The 18854-nt window shown below is 41.2% G+C and overlaps 2 protein-coding genes across 3 annotated transcripts in view; both read left to right on the top strand.

Moving 5' to 3' along the window:
- Positions 1-18854, top strand: part of ARHGEF9 (Cdc42 guanine nucleotide exchange factor 9) — a 288918-nt gene that overhangs the window by 118270 nt on the left and 151794 nt on the right. The gene's annotated exons all lie outside the window — the stretch shown is intronic.
- On the top strand, positions 17674-17898 carry LOC148090485 (uncharacterized). The gene has a single exon (XM_087813331.1). The coding sequence runs from the start codon at positions 17713-17715 to the stop codon at positions 17890-17892; it is 180 nt and encodes a 59-aa protein (XP_087669457.1). The 5' UTR covers positions 17674-17712; the 3' UTR covers positions 17893-17898.

The following is an 18854-nucleotide window of genomic DNA, read 5'->3' as shown; positions in this document are numbered from 1 at the left end:
CATCAGAGATATTAGTCTTTAATTTTCCTTCTTTGTAGAGCCTTTATCTGGTTTTGGTATTAGGATAATGCTGGCTACCTAATAAGAGCTTGGGATTCTATTCAACTCTTGAATTTTTTGGAATATTTTGAGAAGTATAGGTGTTAGTTCTTCCTTGAATGTTTGGTAAAATTCAACTGTGAAGCCATCTGGTCCAGGAAGTTTGTTTGCTGGGAGTTTTCTCATTACTGCTTCAATTTTATTGGTTGTAATTGGTCTGTTCAGGTTTTCTGATTCTTCCTGATTAAGTTTTGGAAGATTGTATATTTCTAGGAATTTTCTATTTTGCTCATGTTGTGCAATTTGTTGGCACATAGTTATTCATAGTATTTTCTTCCAATCTTGTATTTCTGTGATCTCAGTTGTTACTTGTCCTTTTTGATTTCTGATTTTATTTATTTGAGTCCTCTCTCTTTTTTTAACTCATGAGTATGGTTAAAGATTCATCAATTTTGTTTATCTTTTCAAAGAATCAGCTCTTGGTTTCATTTATATTTTGTAATGTTTTTTTAGTCTCTATGTCATTTATTTCCACTCTGATCTTATTTCCTCCCTTTTGCTTACTCTGGGCTTTTCTTGTGGTTTATTTTCTAATTGTTTTAGGTGTAGGTATGGATTGTTTATTTGAGATTTTTCTTGCTTTTTGAGGTAGACCTGTAATGCTATGAACTTCCCTATCAAGATTGCTTTAGCTGTGTCCCATAGATTATGGGTGGTTGTGTGTTCATTTTCATTTGTCTCCAGGTAACTTTTGATTTCTTCCATGATAGCATTTTTAACACATTCTTTATTTAATAACATGCTATTTAGCCTCCATGTGTTTATTTTTCTGCTTTTTATTGTAATTGATTTCCTGTTTCATACCATTGTGGTCACAGAAGATACTTGATATGATTTCAATCTTCTTGAATTTATTAAGACTTATTTTGTGTCCTTCCATGTGGCCTATCTTTGAGAATGTTCCATGTGCACTTGAGAAGAATGTATATTCTGCTGCACTGGGATAAAATGTTCTGTAAGTATCAATTAAATCCACTTGTTGCAGCGTGTCATTTAAGGTCATCATTTGCTTCGTTGATATTTTTCTGGAAGATCTATTCATTGAGTTCAGTGAGGTGTTAAAATTCTCTACTATGACTGTGTTGTTGTTGATCTCTCCCTTAACGTCCACCAAGATTTTCTTTATATATTTAAGTGCTCCTATGTTGGGTACATATATGTTTGGGAGGGGTATATCCTCTTATTAGATTGATTCTTTTAGTATTGTGCAGTGACCTTCTTTGTCTCTTGTTATGGCCTTTGTTTTGAAATCTATTTTGTCTGATATAAGTATTGTTATCCCAGTTATTTTTATCATTTTCATTTGCATGAAATATTTTTTCTATCCCTTCACTTTCAGTCTGTGTCTATCTTTTGCTCTGAGGTGTGTCTCTTGTAAGCAGCATATAAATATGGGTTGTGGTTTCTTATCCATTCAGCTACCCTATATTTTTTGATTGAAGCATTTAAACTGTTTACATTAAGGTACTTATTTATTGCCATTTTATTCTTTATATCTATGTTCCTCTCTCTCTCTCTTTCTTTGTCCTTTTTCTTCTTCTTAAAGTAGGTCCTTTAACATTTCTTGCAGTACTGGTTTGGTGGTAATGAACTCCGTTAGCTTATTTTTGTCTAGAAACTCTTAATTTCACCTTCAATTTTAAATGATAGCCTTGATGGATAGAGTTGTCTTTGTTGTAGGTTCCTGTTTTTCATCACTTGAATATTTCATGCCATTCCCTTCTGGCTTGAAGTGTTTCTGTTGAGAAATCAGATGGTAGCCTTATAGGAGTTCACTTGTAGATAACTGTACTCTCCTACTGCTTTTGAGTTTCTCCTTTGTCTTTAACCGCTGGTATTTTAATATTGATTGTCTTGCTGTGGGCCTCTTTGAGTTCATCTTTTTTTTTTTTTTAATTTTTAAATTTTATTTTTGTTTAAAATATTACAGATGTCCCTTTTTCTCCCCAATGACCCGTTCCACGCCATCCTCTCCCCCTCTCCAGTCCCCTCCCCACTATTGTCTCTGTCCTTGGGTTGTGCATATATGCATATAAATTCTTTGGTTTCTCTCCCCCTCCACCCACCCACCCTATTCCATTCCTCTGTCATTCCTCAGTCTGATCTATGCTACCGTATCATTGAATCTATTCTGTTCATCAGTTTACTAAGTTCTTTAGATTCCACGTATAAGCGAGATCAAGTGATATTTGTCTTTCTCTGCCTGGCTTATATCAGTTAGCATAATTTTCTCCAGGTCCATCCATACTGTCCCAAAGGGTACGAGATTCTTCTTCTTTACAGCTGCATAGTATTCCATGGTGTATATGTCCCACAGCTTTTTTCCCCACTCATCTACTGATGGGCACTTGAGCTGTTTCCCAATCTTAGTTATTGTAAACTCTGTTGATATGAACATTGGGGTACATATAATCTTTCTGATTAGTGTTTCAAGATTCTTACGATATATTCCTAGAAGTGGGATCACTGAGTCAAAAGGCAGCTCCATTTTTAATTTTTAGAGGAACCTCCATACTGCTTTCCATAGTGGTTGCACCAATCTTCATTCCCAACAACAGTGTACCAGGGTTCCTTTTTCTCCACAACCTTGCCAGCACATGTAGTTTGTTGATGGTAGCCATTGTTACAGATGTGAAAAGTGATACCTCACTATGGTTTTAATCTGCATCTCTCTAATGATTAGTGACATTGAGCATTTTCTCATGTGTCTCTTGGCCATCTGTTGGTCCTCTTTGGAGAAGTGTCTATTCAGGTCCTTTGACGATTTAAAAAAAAAAAAAATCTTTATTGATTTCAGAGAGAGGAAAGGAGAGGGAGAGAGAGAGATAGAAACATCAATGATGAGAGAGTCATTGATGGAGCCCACAACCAGGGCATGTGCTCTGACTGGGAATCGAACCCTGATGGCCTGGATCCTAGGTCGACGCTCAACCACTGAGCCACGCCCGGCAGGGTCCTTTGCCCATTTCTTAATTGAGTTGTTTATCTTTCTCTTTCTGAGTAGTAGGAATTCTTTGTACACTTTGGAAATTAACCCCTTATCAGATACATCTTTGGCAAATATGTTTTCCCAGATTGTGGGGTTCCTTTGTATTTTGAGGCTGTTTTCTTTTGCTGTGCAGAAGCTTTTTAGTTTGATGTAGTCCCATATGTTTATTTTTTCTTTTGTTTCTCTTGCCCTAGGAGATGTATCAGTGAAAATTCCACTACGTGGGAAGTCTTTGACTTAACTGCCTATGTTTTCTTCCAGGATTTTTATGGTTTCGTGACTTATACTTAAGTCTTTTATCCATTTTGAGTTTATTCTTGTGTATGGAGAAAGTTGGTGGTCTAGTTTCATTCTTTTGCATGTATCTGTCCAATTTTCCCAGCACCATTTATTGAAGAGACTGTCTTTACTCCATTGGATACTCTTGCCTCCTTTGTCAAATAATAACTGACCATAATGGTGTGGGTTTATTTCTGGGGTCTCTGTTCTGTTCCATTGATCTATATACCTGTTGTTGTACCAGTACCAGGCAGTTTTGATTATAATGGCTTTGTATTACAGTTTGAAATCCGGTAATGTGATCCCTCCCACGATGTTCTTTTTTCTCAAGATAGCTGCAGGTATTCAGGGTCTTTTTTGGTTCCATATAAATTTTCAAAATGTTTATTCTAGGTCTGTGAAATATGCTGTTGGTATTTTAATAAGAATTGCATTGAATTATAAATTGCTTTGGGTAGTATGGACATTTTAATGATATTAATTCGTCCAGTCCATAAGCATGGTGCATTCTTCCACTTGTTTAAATCTTCCTCTATTTCTTTTTTCAGTGTCATGTAGTTTTCTGAGTGGAGGACATTACATCCTTGGTTAAGTTAATTGCTAGGTATCTTATTTTTTCGTTGCAATGGTAAATGGTATTTTTTTTTTTTTAGTTTCTCTCTCAGAAAGTTCATTGTTGGTGTATAATAATGCCATTGATTTCTGGATGTTGATTTTGTATCCAGATACCTTGCCAAATTCGTTTATCAAATCTACTAGTACTTTGATGGAGTCTTTAGGATTTTCTATGTACAGTATCATGTCATCTGCAAATAATGACAGTTTTACTTCCTCTTTTCCAATTTGGGTACCTTTTATGTTTTCTACCTGTCTGATGGCTATGGTGAGGACTGCCGGTACTATGTTGAATAAGAGTAGTTAAAGTGGACATCCCTGTCTTGTGCCTGTTTTTAATGGAAATGGTTTTAGTTTTTGCCCATTGATTATGATGTAGGCTGTAGATCCATCATATATGGCCTTTATTATGTTGAGGTATGATCCCTCTATTCCCATTTTGCTGAGAGTTTTTATCAGAAATGGGTGCTGGATTTTGTCAAATGCTTTTTCTGCATGTATCGATATGCTCATATGATTTTTGTCCTTCATTTGGTTTATGTGATGCATCACATTTATTGATTTCTGGATGTTGTACCAGCCTTGCATCCCGGGAATAAATCCCACTTGGTCATGATGTATGATCTTTTTAATGTATTGCTGGATCCGGTTTGCTAGTATTTTAGTGAGGATTTTAGCATCTATGTTCATCAGGGATATTGGCCTGTAATTTTCTCTCTTTGTAGTATCTTTACCTGGTTTTGGGATTAGGATGATGCTGGCCTCATAAAGAGTTTGGGAGTTTTCCTTCCTCTTGAATTTTCTGGAATAGTTTGAATAGAATAGGTGTTAATTCTTCTTTGAATGTTTGGTAAAACTCACCTGTAAATCCATCTGGTCCAGGGCTTTTGTTTGCTGGGAGTTTTTTGATTACTGCTTGAATTTCATTAGTTGTTATTGGACTATTCAGTTTTTCTGCCTCTTCTTGATTCAGCTTTGGAAGGTTGTATGCTTCTGGGAATCTGTCCATTCCCCCCATGTTGTCCAATTTGTTGGAATATAGTTGCTCATAGTATTTTCTTATAATCCTTTGTATTTCTGTTGGGTCAGTTGTTATATCACCTCTTTCATTTCTGATTTTATTTATTTGGGTCCTCTCTCTTTGTTTCTTAGTGCGTCTGGCTAAAGGTGCATCAATCTTTTTTACCTTTTCAAAGAACCAACTCTTGGTTTCATTGATTTTTTGTGTTGGTTTTTTAGTCTCTATGTCATTAATTTCTACTCTGATTTTTATTATTTCCTTCCTTCTACTCCCTCAGGGCTTTTCTTGATGTTCTCGTTCTAGTTCTTTTAGTTGTTGTGTTATATGGTTTATTAGACCTTTTTCTTGTTTCTTGAGATAGGCCTGTAATGCTATGAATTTTCCTCTCAGGACTGCTTTTGCTGTGTCCCATAGATTTTGTGTTGTTGTCTGTTCATTTTCTTTACTTTTCATGAAGTGTTTGATTTCTTCCCTGATCTCATTGGTAACCCATTCATTGTTCAATAACATGCTATTTAGCCTCCATGTGTTTGAATTTTTTTGAGTTTTTTTATACTGTTTGATTTCTACTTTCATGGCATTGTGATCCAAGAAGATGCTTGATATTATTTCATTCTTCTTATATTTGTAGAGACTTGCCTTGTGCCCTAACATGTGGTCTATTTTTGAGAATGTTCCATGTGCACTTGAGAAGAATGTGTATTCTGCTGCTTTGTGGTGAAATGTTCTGTAAATGTCAATTAAATCCATTAGGTGTAGTGAGTCATTTAAGTTCTGTGTTTCCCTGTTGATTTTTTGCCTTGATGATCTGTCCAATGCTGACAGTGGGGTGTTAAAATTCCCCCACTATGTTGTGTTGCTGTCAATCTCCCCTTTAAAGTCCCCAAGAAATTTTTTATGTATTTAGGTGCTCCTGTATTGGGTGCATAAATGTTCATAAGGGTTATTTCCTCCTGTTGGATTGATCCCTTTAGTAATATGTAGTGACCACCTTTGTCTCTTGTTATGGTCTTTATTTTGAAGTCTGTTTTGTTAGAAATAAGAATTGCTACTCAAGCTTTCTTTTCCTTTCCATAGCCATGGAATATTTTACTCCATCCTTTCACTTTTAGCCTGTGTGAGTCTTTTGCTCTCAGGTGGGTGTCTTGTCGACAGCTCATATTTGGGTCCTGTTTTCTTATCCATTCAGCGAACCTATGTCTTTTGATTGGACCATTTATTCCGTTTACATTTAAGGTTACTATTGATATCAACTTATTTAATGCCATTTTCCCTCTTTATGCTGATGTACCTTTCTCTCACTATTCCTTTTTTTTCTTAAAGCAGTCCTTTTAGCATTTCTTGCAATGCTGGTTTGGTGGTACTGAACTCCTTTAGCCTTTTTTAGTCTGGGAAGCTCTTTATTTCACCTTCAATTTTAAATGATACCCTTGCTGAATAAAGCAATCTTGGTTGCATGTTCTTGCTATTCATTACTTGGAGAACTTCATGGCACTCTTTTCTGGCCTGAAGAGTCTCTGCTGAGAAATCAGCTGTCAGCCTTATGGGGGATCCCTTGTAGGTCACTGCTTGTCTCTCTCTTGCAGTCCTTAATATTTTCTCTTTGTCCTTGACATTTGCCCTTTGAATTATGATGTGTCTTGGAGTGGGTCTCTTTGGGTCCCTCTTTTTTGGAACCCTCTGCAGTTCCTGAACTTGTGTGTTTTTCTCCCTCACCAGCCAAAGGAAGTTTTTTGTCATTATTTACTCTCCCAAGTTCTCTATTCCTTGCTCTCTTTCCTCCCCCTCTGGCTTTCCTATAATGCGAATGTTGTTTCACTTCATGTTTTCCCAAAGCTCCCTTAGACTGTCCTCATGCTTTTTAAGTGTTTTTTTCTTTTTGCTGCTCTGATTGAGTGATTTTTTTCTACCTTGTCTAATAAGTCACTTATTCTATCTTCTGCTTCATTGAGCCTGCTTTTAATTCCTTCCAGTGCATTCTTGATATTAGATATAGCATTTTTTTACCTCTGTCTGAGTTTTGTTTATGGTATCTCTTTTTTCATGTTTTCACTAAGGTCCTCGATCTTATCATCTAGTGTCTTCTTAAGTTCCTTGAACATCTTCATTATCAATACTCTGAACTCTGTTTCTGATAACTTGCTTAACTCCATCTCATCAATGTCTTTTTCTTGTGATTTTTCTTTTTTTTTACTTTGGAGGTTGTTTCTTTGTCTCCCCATTTTGGTAGGTCTTAGTGTTTCTATCTATAGATTAGATATATTTGCTGTCTCCCAGTCTTTTGGGATGGGATTTTGTCTTGTGGGTCCACTGGAGCCCAGAGGTGTGTTTTCCTTATACTTCTGATCTCCTTGCTCTGGGCGTGTCCCTCTTGTGGGTGTCCCTTTTGTGGTTTCTTTATGTTCTCTTGTTGTGGTTGGGTCTAGATTGTCATTGATCAGTCCTTGGAAGGACCCTCCTCTCAGGGTGACTAACTGTATCTCAGCTCCAACCTTATTGTGTAAGCTGTTGTACGGGTGCTGGCAAGGCAGGACAATACACAACTAAACTTCCAGGAAATGAGGTATTGACCAAATATCTTGACAGTCACAGTGAAAACAACCCACGTGAAAATAGAACTGGGAGAGTGAAGGGAGAACACACACACACACACACACAAAAAGCTTAAAAAAAGAGAGAAAAGTAACACTTAGAAAGAGAGATGTATATTGTTGTTAATAGTGGTGAAAACTTAGAAAATAATAATAAACTAAAATGTAAAAAATAGAGAAGCTACTGGGAGATAACAGAAGCAGAGAAAAGATTCTGAAAGAATGGCCAGCAAAAAATTAAGGTAGAAAATAGGAATAGGATAATAGTTGAAAATGAGAAAACAAAAATACAATAAATAAAAAAAATTAACAATCGAACAAAAAGACAGGAAGACAGAAGGGAAGATAACAAAAGAACGAAATAAAAGTAGAAAAAGAAAAAAGAAAATGAAAAAAAGTTATTCCAATGGATCGAGAAGAGAGAGAGATATAGCCCAGGCAGGGAGGGAGTCCGGTAAGAGATTTGGTGGAAACTATAGAGGAAAGCAATAAACTTGGTTATAATGATAAAAGTCCCTGTCATTATCAGGGATATCAAGAAAGTCTTGATATTAGAAGCAAAGATAAAACAATACAAAGCAAATAAACAAAACAAAACTAAAAACAAGCTAAGCAAGTGAAAATTCTTTTATAAAGAGGAGAAAAAAATTTAGTTAAAAAGGTTTTTAAGAAAAATTAAAAAAATAATAATTATTATAAAATTTAAAAAAGAAGAAAATACAAATTGTCTCCCCTTTCTCTTCCTCCTAAGGAAAAAAGAGAAAAAACAAACACTCAAACAAAAAAAGAAGAAACAAAAACAAAAAAAAACAAAACCCAAACCAAATCAAAAAAAAAGAAGAAAAAAAACAGTCAATCAGGTGAGTTTCTTCTGGGCAGCTTATGTTGTCTGAGGCTCACTGTTTTGTATGCTTATTTCAGTTCTCCTGGGAGGTACTTGTGTATCATCCAATGTGAGGCGCTGTCTAGGTTTGGCTCTCGTGTCCTTAGGTAGATGGCTGATTTGAGGCTCTCCTGGGACCTCCTCGTCTTGTCAACTATTTTGCAACCTTGTAGTTGCCTGGTATTACTGCAGAGTCTTCTGTAGAGTCTTTAGGGTGCAGGATGGCTAGTGTAGCTCAGGGTATCACTCCCCTTACAGGTGTCACTGTCAGGCACTCACTCTGCGGGAGTTAGTCTCTGCTCCACAGCCAGCTCCTCAGTCCCTATCCTGTCCTCTGATTCTAGTTTCCCATGCACTGGCCTGCTGCAGTTTCAGATTGATTTCAGCCTGTTGCCTTTTCTGTATGGGCCAATTCAGCTACCTGGGCTCAGTGGGTTCGATTAAAAAAACATTCTGGTGAGCCCTTTGCCTGCCCAGCCCCCAGAAAGGGTTTTCAGCTTTTCCTCCAGTTCCCAAATAACAGTCCCTGAGAGCCTTATTCTTGTAATGTCCTCCTGTGAGCTGCTCCCCCTTCCCCCTTCAGGACTGTGTCCTGCGGATGCATCTGGGGCTTCAGTGAGCTGGACCCGCCCCTTTCCTGTTGGGGGCAGTGCTCCTGGCTACAGGAGAGGCAGGCAGGCTCTGCCCCTCCCTGCTCTGCTCTGGTTGGCTGGTCACACCAGGCCTGCCCCTCAGACCCTCTACAGTGCAGACCCTAATCCCAGCCTCTGCTTGTCTGTCTGCACAGTGCACACAGGGAGCCAGTTCCTCGATCAAACTCGAAAACGCACAAAGCAACACACAGGGAGAGAGTCCACCCTGCAAGGTCCCGCTGGCGCGCCAAGGCACCCAGCTGGAGGGGACCCAAAGCCAGTTCCCCGCAGCTCCCTGCACCGCTGGTCTCAGGAAAACTGGGGCTGGTTCATGGGCCTCCATGGTGCCCCTCAGGGCTGGTCACAGATCCCAGCCTCTCCACCAGGAACTCAGGGTGGGGAGTGCTCCTGCATTCCCCCGCACCACCCAGATTCAGTGCTTTCTGGGGTTCAACACAATGCCTCACATTGAGGCAGAGGGTCCCTGTGTGCGGTGTCTCAGCGCAGTCCTCTGGTCCCTTACCACTCACGTGCCACACACTTTGGGACAGCCTTCCCTATGGTCAGCACCATGAGCACTAGACTCAGGTTGCAGCCGCCACTAGAAGCTTTGTTTCGCTAGGAAGGCGCCGTCCGCCATTAGAGGCTTTGTTTCCTGGGAAGAAGCTGTCCCCTCCTCGCGGACTTACCACTTCCCTGGGTCCCTCTGCCCTGTGCGTGAGGCGCTCCTTCCCCTCTCTACGCTCCGGGTGTGAGATCCCCACTTTTGGATGCCAGTCCGCACTGCTGAGGGGAGGGAGCTTTGCAGCCTCCAAGTCTCTGGGCTCGGAGCCCAGCACAGGCTTCAGGGAGGACTCCCCCCTCCTATGTGCCCCTCTCTTACCGGACTCCGTGATGTTTCTTCAGTGCTCCCCACTTGCATTCCGTCCACTCAGGTATGTTTCTCTGCTTTTTCCAAGCTGGCTAAGTAGGATTTTAGGAGTAAATCGAGTCCGTGGCTCGAAGCGGGGGCGCTCTGCTGCTTCTCACAGGGCCGCCATCTTCCCTTCTCTCTGAGTTCATCTTGATTGAGACTCTCTGTGCTTCCTGAACTTGTGTGACTTCCTCCTTCACCATGTTAGGGAAATTTTCAGCCATTCTTTCCTCAAATAGGTTTTTGATCCCTTGCTCACTTTCGTCTTCTTAAAGTCCAATGATGTGGATGTTGGTACACTTGATGTTTTCCCAGATGTTCCTTAGACTTTCCTCATTTTCTAAAATACTCTTTTTTTAATGCTCTGCTTGGGTGCTTACTGTTATCTTACCCTCTAAATTGCTAATTTGATCCTATGCTTCATCTAAGCTGCTGTTGATTCCTTCCAGTGTATTCTTCCTTTCAGATAGTATTCATTTCTGACTTTTTTATGGTTTCTATGTCTTTTCTTTGTCTTTTTTTAATTCTTACTATCTCTTTGTTTAAGTTCTCACTGAGATCATCATTCTTTCCTTAAGGTCCTTGTGCATCCTTATAACTATTGTTGTAAACTCTTCATCTGGTATCTTGGTGGTTTCCATTTCATTTATTTCTTTTAAGGGTATTTCTCTAGTACTTTTATTTGGGGAGTATTTCTTTGTCTCTCCACTTTCTCTCTGTGTATTGGGTAAATCTACTATGATTCCCAAACCTGCTATGATGGCTTTATGATGTAGGAGTCTTGTTGAGCTCAGTTGCACAATCTTCCACATTACCTCAGTTCAGTGCTTCAGGAATGTTTCTTATGGGTTTCTTGTGTCTTGAATGTTGTTGGCCCTTTTGTGGGTGGAGTTAATCCTTCAGGCTGCTTTACTATAAGAATAAACCTTGATCATTATATATGAGTCACTGTGCTGGAGCTTGCCCCCTGAGGCAGAGTTGTCCGTGGCAGTGTTTGGTGCCTGCCAGAATCCTTCTTTGGGTGTGCTACTTGTTTGGCTAGTGGGGTCGAGCTCTGGTGTGGTCTGAAGTCCACCACTGTTTGTGTTGATTCTGGATCCAATTGGCTAGTGTTCAGGTACAGTTGAATGTCAGATGCTGGGTATGACCAACTTTGGACTATCTGTCTGGAGCTATCTGTCTGTTTGTGGCTGCATTTATTGCACCTGGTGTGTGTGGTAGGGGTAAATCTTTGTAAAAGGGTCAGCTTCCTCGAACTTAGAGCTGGGGCTAAATCTGTAAATGTTCCCAGGCTCCCTGAGGTCCACCTCCACCTGTCAGTTACTCTACTTCCTGCAGAGGTTACCTGTCCTTCCTCTAGAGCCTTCTGAAGAATGTAGAGTGGACTCAAGCTGCCTGCAAAGCACAAACCCTTCCATGTGCAATGAGCTTCATAGGGTAAGGCGACCAGGATTGGGATGATGGGGCTAGAGGGTCCTCTACTTTGGGGCCATGTGGTCAGGCACTTAATAAGGGGTAAGTAGCCCTTACTCCAGAGCCAAACAACTCTGTCTCTATCAGAGTCTCCAACTCTAGCTTCCTCAGGAGAAGTGCACTGCAGGTTTAGGTTGGGTGCAGCCAGGTGTCCCCTCTGCAGGAGGAAACTCAACAGGACAGAGCCACCGGGTCTCAGGAAGACAGATCAAAAGAGTCTCCTGTTGGGAGTTGTGCTGGCCAAGCCTGCAGGAGGGGTCAAGCACTTCATCCTGGTCCCCAGACAATAATAACCTCTGAGGGAGACACACTCTGAATGTCCCAGCTCTGAGCAGCACACCTTTCCCTTCTCGGAACTGAGCTCACTAGGGCAGGGCCACTGGGACTTGGGAGGGCTAATCCAAACAGTCTCCCCTTGGGAGTTTTGCCAACTAGCCTGTTGGAGGGGATGCAGGCACTTCTTCCCCCTTCAGGGATAGCAGAGGCTGAGTTTGCATGGAAGATAGGAGTACCCCCTGCATCCCCCCAATGTAGCCACCCAACCCAGCTCCCACTTGTCTGATTCCTAGACAAAAGACTTCTGGGAGATGCTCTGAAAGTCTCAGCTTTGTGCAGCACTCTAATCTTGCCACATGACTGAACTCAGCAGGGCAGGGCCACAAAGTGTCATGGTAGGCCCAGTGATTCAACAGGTGGGGGATGGGCACTGGCTGTGCACTCTGGGTGGGGAAGAATCGTCCCCTTTCCAAAGTTACACAGCTCAATTAGTGTCTGAGTCCCTGCCAAGAGCTTCTCCAGAAGAAAAGCACCCCAAAGTTCTCTTTTGGGAGCAGCCAGCAGACCCCACCTCAGGACCTGAGCATGACAGAGTGGCTTTGCCAGCAGTCAAGGGACTGGGTGGTGTACTCCCCAGGATGGTGCTGTAACAATAGGAGTGCTTATCCCTGGGAAGGTGGCGTCTTGGTCTCTAGTAGACTGTCTTCTCTCCCAGGTCGACTGAGTCACCACTGATTTTCACCACCAAATGCTATGTGAACTCCTTTTCCTGTCTCTGTTGCTCTGGGTTCAGGGATCCCTGCCTGGGGTTGAGACCCCATGCTCCTGGCAGAGAGGGAGTTTTGCAGCCAAAATATCCTTCGAGCTTTCAGCTGCTGCACGTGGGTGCAGGAACCCTTCTTACCAGTCTCTGTGCAGCTTTTTCTGTAAATTCTTGGTTATAATATTTCAGTTCAGCTAGCCTTCAGTTGGTTCAAGTTAATTGCTCTATAATTTAGCTGTAAATTTGGTTTGGCGCTGGGAGCAGGTGAGTGTAGCTTCCACCTTCTCTGCAGCCATCTTGGAATCCTTGGCACTGCCTTAACTATGTAATCTGCCACTGCTTTAACTATCATCATGCCTTCCAGCTCCTCAATGACTAAGGTATATGTATTCCATTCTCTGCTAACCCAAATGCAAAAAGCCAGGGACCAGACACTGGGGTATACCAGAAGGTAACATGGCTGGAGAAAACCCTAAAACTTCCACCACTGTTCATGCCAACAGAAGCAGCAGAAATATGGCTTGTGTGTCAACTCTTTCTAAATATTGTTCATGTGCATATGATTGATAGAAATGAATCATGTCCAGAACACTGGATGCAAAAGAGTCTGAGAAATGAGTTTGTTGTTTTAGCATTTTTTTGTTTGTTTGTTTTTTAGCTTTCAGCAATATAAGAAGGCATGCTAGAAGGAGGGTGACATGTATCTTGAGTAACCAATCTATAGTAGCCACCATAGAACTGATAAGAGCAGAACTGCTTTTGAGAGACATGATTTGAGCAGGAGAGTAGAGGCTGAATTGGGGACAGAGAGCAGCACAAGAGACCAAGTAATGAATGGTAATAGATCAGAAATGATGAGGAATTGAGTATGGGCAGCAGAGAGAGAGAGAGGAAGGACACATGAGAGAGGTATTAAAGAGGAAGATAATCATCAGGATTTGGAGACTGGTTGACTAGCATCAAGGTGAGGGAGAGGCAAGATGTATGGATATCTCTTTAGTTTTGGGCTATTTCGAAGTGAGTCTTAAGATATAGAGAACTCACAGGAAGGAGGAAGCTGGCAGGGGTGGGAGAAGATTAATTCAATTTTGGACTTACTAAGTGTGAGGTTCATGTGAAATATTCAAGAGATATCCAAAAAGCAGTTGGAAATTCATCTCTGGAGTTAAAGAGAAGAGAGCTACCTGGGGGTCGTCAGCAGAGTTATAAGCTCCATGCTGACAAAGGCCTATGTCTGTTTTGTTCCCTACTGGTGTCCAGTAACTACTGGTGTCCAATAACTTGAAAAGAGGAGCATTATGTGTAATGTAAGTGGTAGTTCAAGTCTTGTGGATGCATGGGCCCATCATTCATTGCATGTGTAGAGTGAGAAGAAAGAAGGACTGAAATGAGAAGAACCCTGAGAAAGCATGGCCTTAAAGACTGAATGAAGAACCCAGGCAGTAAGTAAAGACAATATAACCAGACAGGCCATGTGGTTGGTATTCCTAAGGCAGAAGGAAGGAGGAAGGCATCAATGGAGTCAAGTGGGAGAGAAATCAGGGAAGATAAAGATGGAAAATTGGCCGTGAGGGTTAGCAACAAGTTGGTCATTTGTTTATATTCTCAAGAAATTCTAGCTTCTTATGGGATGATGGGAGTGAAAGCCAGGCTGCAGTGAGTTGAAGGGTCAATGGAGATAGGATAAGATTGTATTTTTAAAGGTAATCTAGTTGCATATAGTACCATCCTGATCACCAGTATCTGACTCAACGTAATCTAGAGGAGTGGCTTTCAAACTATTTTGTGATCATTATCTGCTATAAGAAATACCTTTTACATCATAACCTAGCACATTAATATTTATGTAAAACTGAAACAAAAGCTTTATTAAATAGTATTTACCCTAACTATATAGACATTTCACATAAAAGGAATCCTACAAAAGCCTTTTATGTCTGGCTTCTTTCACTTATATTTTCGAAGTTCCCTTGTGTGGTAGCATGAAACCGTACTTCATTCCTTTTTATGGATGAATAATATTCTATCCTTTTGACATTCCACATTTGTTTATCCATTCATCACTTGATTGGCTTTTGAGTTGTTTCCATTATTTGGCTATTGTGAATAATGCTCTTATGAATGTTCATGTACAAGTTTTTATGTGGACATGCTTTCATTTTCTCCTAGAAGTGGAATATTATCAAATATTAACTCTGTGTTTCACTTTTTGAGGAACTGCCAGACTGTTTTCCGAAGTGGCATCACCATTTTACATTAGTACCAGCAGGGTTATGAAGGTTCTAATTTTTCCACATCTTCCCCAACACTTGTTATGATCTAGCTTTTTGATTATAACCATCCTAGTGGGTGTAGAGTTTTATCTCATTACAAGTAATGCTGTAGTAATATCCTGCATTTGCATTTTCCTGATGGTTAATATTTTGAACATCTTTTCATGTTCTTACTGACCATTCTTTGGAGAAATTTTATTCAGCGCCTTTGACAATTTTTAAATGTGGTTATTTTGCTTTTTATAAGTGAGTTGTAATAGCTCTTTATATATTCTAGACACAAATCCCTTATCAGATATATGATTTGCAAATATTTTCTTCCATTCAGTGGGTTCTTTTTTCATACTCTGTATCATGTCCTTTGAAGTACAAAAGTTTTTAATGTTGATGAAGTCCAGCTTATCTAGTTTTTCTTTTGTTGTGTGTACTTTTTATGTCATATCTAAGAAACTATTGCCAAATCCAAGGTCACAAAGATTTACATCTATTCTCCCCATTTTGTTAAACCTAGCCACAGCAATTAATGCTGTAATTCTTAAATATAATAAAATATTTAGTCTGTTCAAATTTCCAGTTGTTTCATGTCACAAATATGTGTGTATGTGCATGCACACACATGCACAAGTTTCACGTGAGTCAATCAATCTCTTTTTCTTTCTTACTTATTTGCTTAAGAACTGGGTTGTTGGTCCTGTAGTTTTGTACAGTCTGTATTCCTGTATTGCAGTTTAACATGTTTTTATGTCCTTCGTTATATAAATTGATAATTGGATCTAGACACTTGGTGGGATTCAGGGTTTTTTGTTGTTTTGTCACAAATCATTCATAGGTGGTGTTATGAGCCCAAACTTCTATTTATTTACTTATTTTTAGTTTTTATTTATTGATTTTAGAGAAAGAGGAATGAAGAGAGAGCGCGTGAGAGAGACATTAATTTGTTGTTCCACTTATTTATGCATTCATTGGTTGATTCTTGTATGAGCCCTGACCAGGAATCAAACCTGCAACCTTGGCATATCTGGACAACATTCTAACCAACTGAGCTACCAGGCCAGGGCAAGCCCAGACTTTTAAAGTGAGGACTTCTTTGGGTTTTATTCTATCTTGTAGGGCCAGAGTCTACTTTGTTTTTGACCTGCATTCATTCAGAATTTCCAGTCATTTAGTTAAGATGGGTGACTGTCCTAGCCTCAAAAGATTTCTAAAGAATAGAAAGCAATTTTTATTCCTCTTAGAGTCTGTGGTATGGTAGGAGTTCCAGAACTTAATTTGCTATCTCTGGCTAATCCAGTTTCTTGCCCTGTTCCACCAATACCTATCTGTTCACTTTTCAATGTAAGAGTAAGAAGATCCCTTAGAAAAATTTCTGTATAAGGGAGTCCTGAGTTTTTGAGGGCTCAGGAGCCTGCTAAAATTGTATTTTTCTGAGGTGAGAGTTCAGAGGTTTCACTGAATTCTCAGATAGGTTTAAGTCCTCATGTGACAAAAGGGAGATGGAGGCAGGGAGGGGAAAGGAGTTGCACAAAAGCCATACAACAACCTTGAGGTAGGACTGGGAGTAAATCTGAAACCTTCAGGTCTCTAGTCCAGGGATTTTCCCCTAGTTCCAGACACAGAGTCACACACAGAGAGCAGGCAGTAATTACAAGCAGATTGGAAGTTTTGTGGAGGCTTCCCTTCATACTACCCAGCATGCTGGAAAAGTGCAAGCCACCATAAGTAGGAATGGAAATCTGACCAGCAAGTGTGGAGATATCAGAGAAAACCAAATAGAATTGGATTTGGGGTAATTTGTAAAGTATTCCTGTTGGTTGAATTTGTATACCTAATTGTGAGTTGCCTGTAAATACTTAGGCAGGGGCCAAAGGCACCTTTGCTTCTTCCTTGGCCCAGGCTCCAAATTGCCTGCCAAGGCATGGCTCCTCCCCATGTACTTATCTCATTTTTAAAATTTCTTTTCCCTCTTCCCCATCCTTTTTCCTTCCTTTGTACAACCCTTCTCTCCATCTTACCTCTATCTCTTTTCCCTCTTTCCCATCTTTCTTTCTTTTTCCCTTGTTCCCCAGGGTCTTTCCCTCCCTCCCTGCCTCCCTCCCTCCCTCCCTCCTGTCACGTCCTCTCACGCCCACTCCTTCCCTCTTTACCAGTCCTTTCCCGCCCCTCCTCCCCCTCTCTCCACATCCTCCTCAATCCACCTTCAGCAAGCTCTCCACCCCCACACCAGAACCTGCGGCTGGTGGCTCCAGCTAGTCAGAATAGAGGGAGCCTGCTTGGGGTGCCTTGAGCCCTCCAATTGGCTGCCTCCGCTAGCACACCAGCCCAAGTTCCGCCCCCTAGCGAGTAAACGAGCTGCTGTGGCACCTGCTATTGGCCGGCGGGCCTGTCTGCGCCTCACGCAGGCGCCCACAGTCGCTTGGTGAATAAAAACGCAGACTACCAGCTGGGGGTTGGGGAGAGGAGAGGGAGAGAACCAGCGAGGCAGGGCTGGAAGGAGTGGCTGGCAACCAGGAGCCCCGTGAAGAGAGCGAGCGAGCGTAGGAAAGCGAGCGAACTAGAGGCTATAGGGGAGACCGAGACTGACCGGTAGCCAGGCAGGTGGACGGACGCACGCCGGGACAGACTGAGCAGGCGCTGGAGAACCCCGCTCTGGTTCCTCCCGCCTTTCCCTTTGAAAGCCAGGATTTTGCCCTTTCCGTGGCGCCCGAGAGAGAATGCTGGACTCTGCCGACTACAGCGCAAGCTAAGATTTCTCAGCTAGGGAAGAAAAATCAGCTCAATCCTGAAAGGGGGGGAAACAAGCTCCCCTGTCCCCACTCCCCCTCCCCCCATACCAAACTCGGGCACCAAACCCAACCCTTCCCTTAACCATCCGACTTCCTCCTCTCCTTTCTAGAATGGTGGCTGTATGGACAGTCTGACAGAACAGAGACTGACATCTCCCAATCTGCCGGCCCCCCACCTGGAACACTACAGTGTTCTGCATTGCACCATGACCCTGGATGTGCAAACTGTAGTCGTTTTTGCCGTGATTGTAGTCCTCCTGCTTGTCAATGTCATACTCATGTTTTTCCTGGGAACGCGCTGAATGGAGTCCAGCCATCTGAGCTGTTGCTAACTCTCGATTTGATTTCATCCAGAGAACTACCGAGAAAAAATCAAGAGAGACAGTCAGAGACAGGGAAAGAGAGGGAGAGAAAAAGCAAGCTTTCTTACTGAGGGGGGAAAACGTTTTGAGCTTCAACATGGCCTCGCTGTGATATGTATGACGTTGGTATATTATCTCTCCCTAAATCTTTTGTCATGTCTTGTCTTTTAAGTATGCCTATAAGTGTAGTTGTTTATTGCTTGGGTAAAATTGTTGATAAAGAAATGCTTTCTATTTAAGTGTGCATGTGTGTGTGTGTGCATTCTCCATTTATGTGACGTTCATGGAGCAAGCTCTGCGTCCTTAAACAGTGGCTTTGCTGTTTGTGGTGTCTTGTCAACTCATTTTCTTGAAAACTATCTTTAAATTCCATGAAGGAATTTTAGTCAGAATTTCTCTCTTGCGATCAGGACTGTATTTGGATTTGTTTGGGGGCAAGGGGGCTTGTGGGAAGAGCATGATGGATTTTGGGCATCTTAGGAAATACAGGCTTGCACTGGATGTTTGGAAGAAAAAAACTTATAGAATGAATGAATTTAGGGAAGATAATTCTTTAGTCTCTAATGAGAAGGGAAAATTTAAGAAGTGACGTGGTGGGGTGCGTTGAGCTGGCAGTTGGTGACTGTCTTTTGAATCTCAATTTGCTGTCCAGGGTTCACAGTTTCCAATTTGGAAAGAAGCCACCTTTAAAACAGTTCTTAAAGCATTTAATATCAATTTATTTGGAATTATGGAATGGGATATAAAAGCATTATCTGATCTTTATGAATTGGCAAGAGAAGACATTGACGAGCTGTTATTGGGTTTATTTTCTCAAAGACTACCTCCGGATTTGAATTTGGGGATTTTTCTCTGTGTATCCTCCAAAAAAACAAGAAAAGCCAGCTCTTTACCCACTTTGG

Source organism: Miniopterus natalensis, chromosome X, assembly GCF_054644295.1.
Source record: "Miniopterus natalensis isolate mMinNat1 chromosome X, mMinNat1.hap1, whole genome shotgun sequence".
Taxonomy (NCBI): Eukaryota; Metazoa; Chordata; class Mammalia; order Chiroptera; family Miniopteridae; genus Miniopterus; species Miniopterus natalensis.
This window is presented reverse-complemented; position numbering and strand designations above follow the sequence as displayed.

Bases quoted from the DNA above. Each gene is read 5' to 3' on its own strand.
- LOC148090485 (XM_087813331.1), top strand. From the start codon at position 17,713: ATGGACAGTCTGACAGAACAGAGACTGACATCTCCCAATCTGCCGGCC.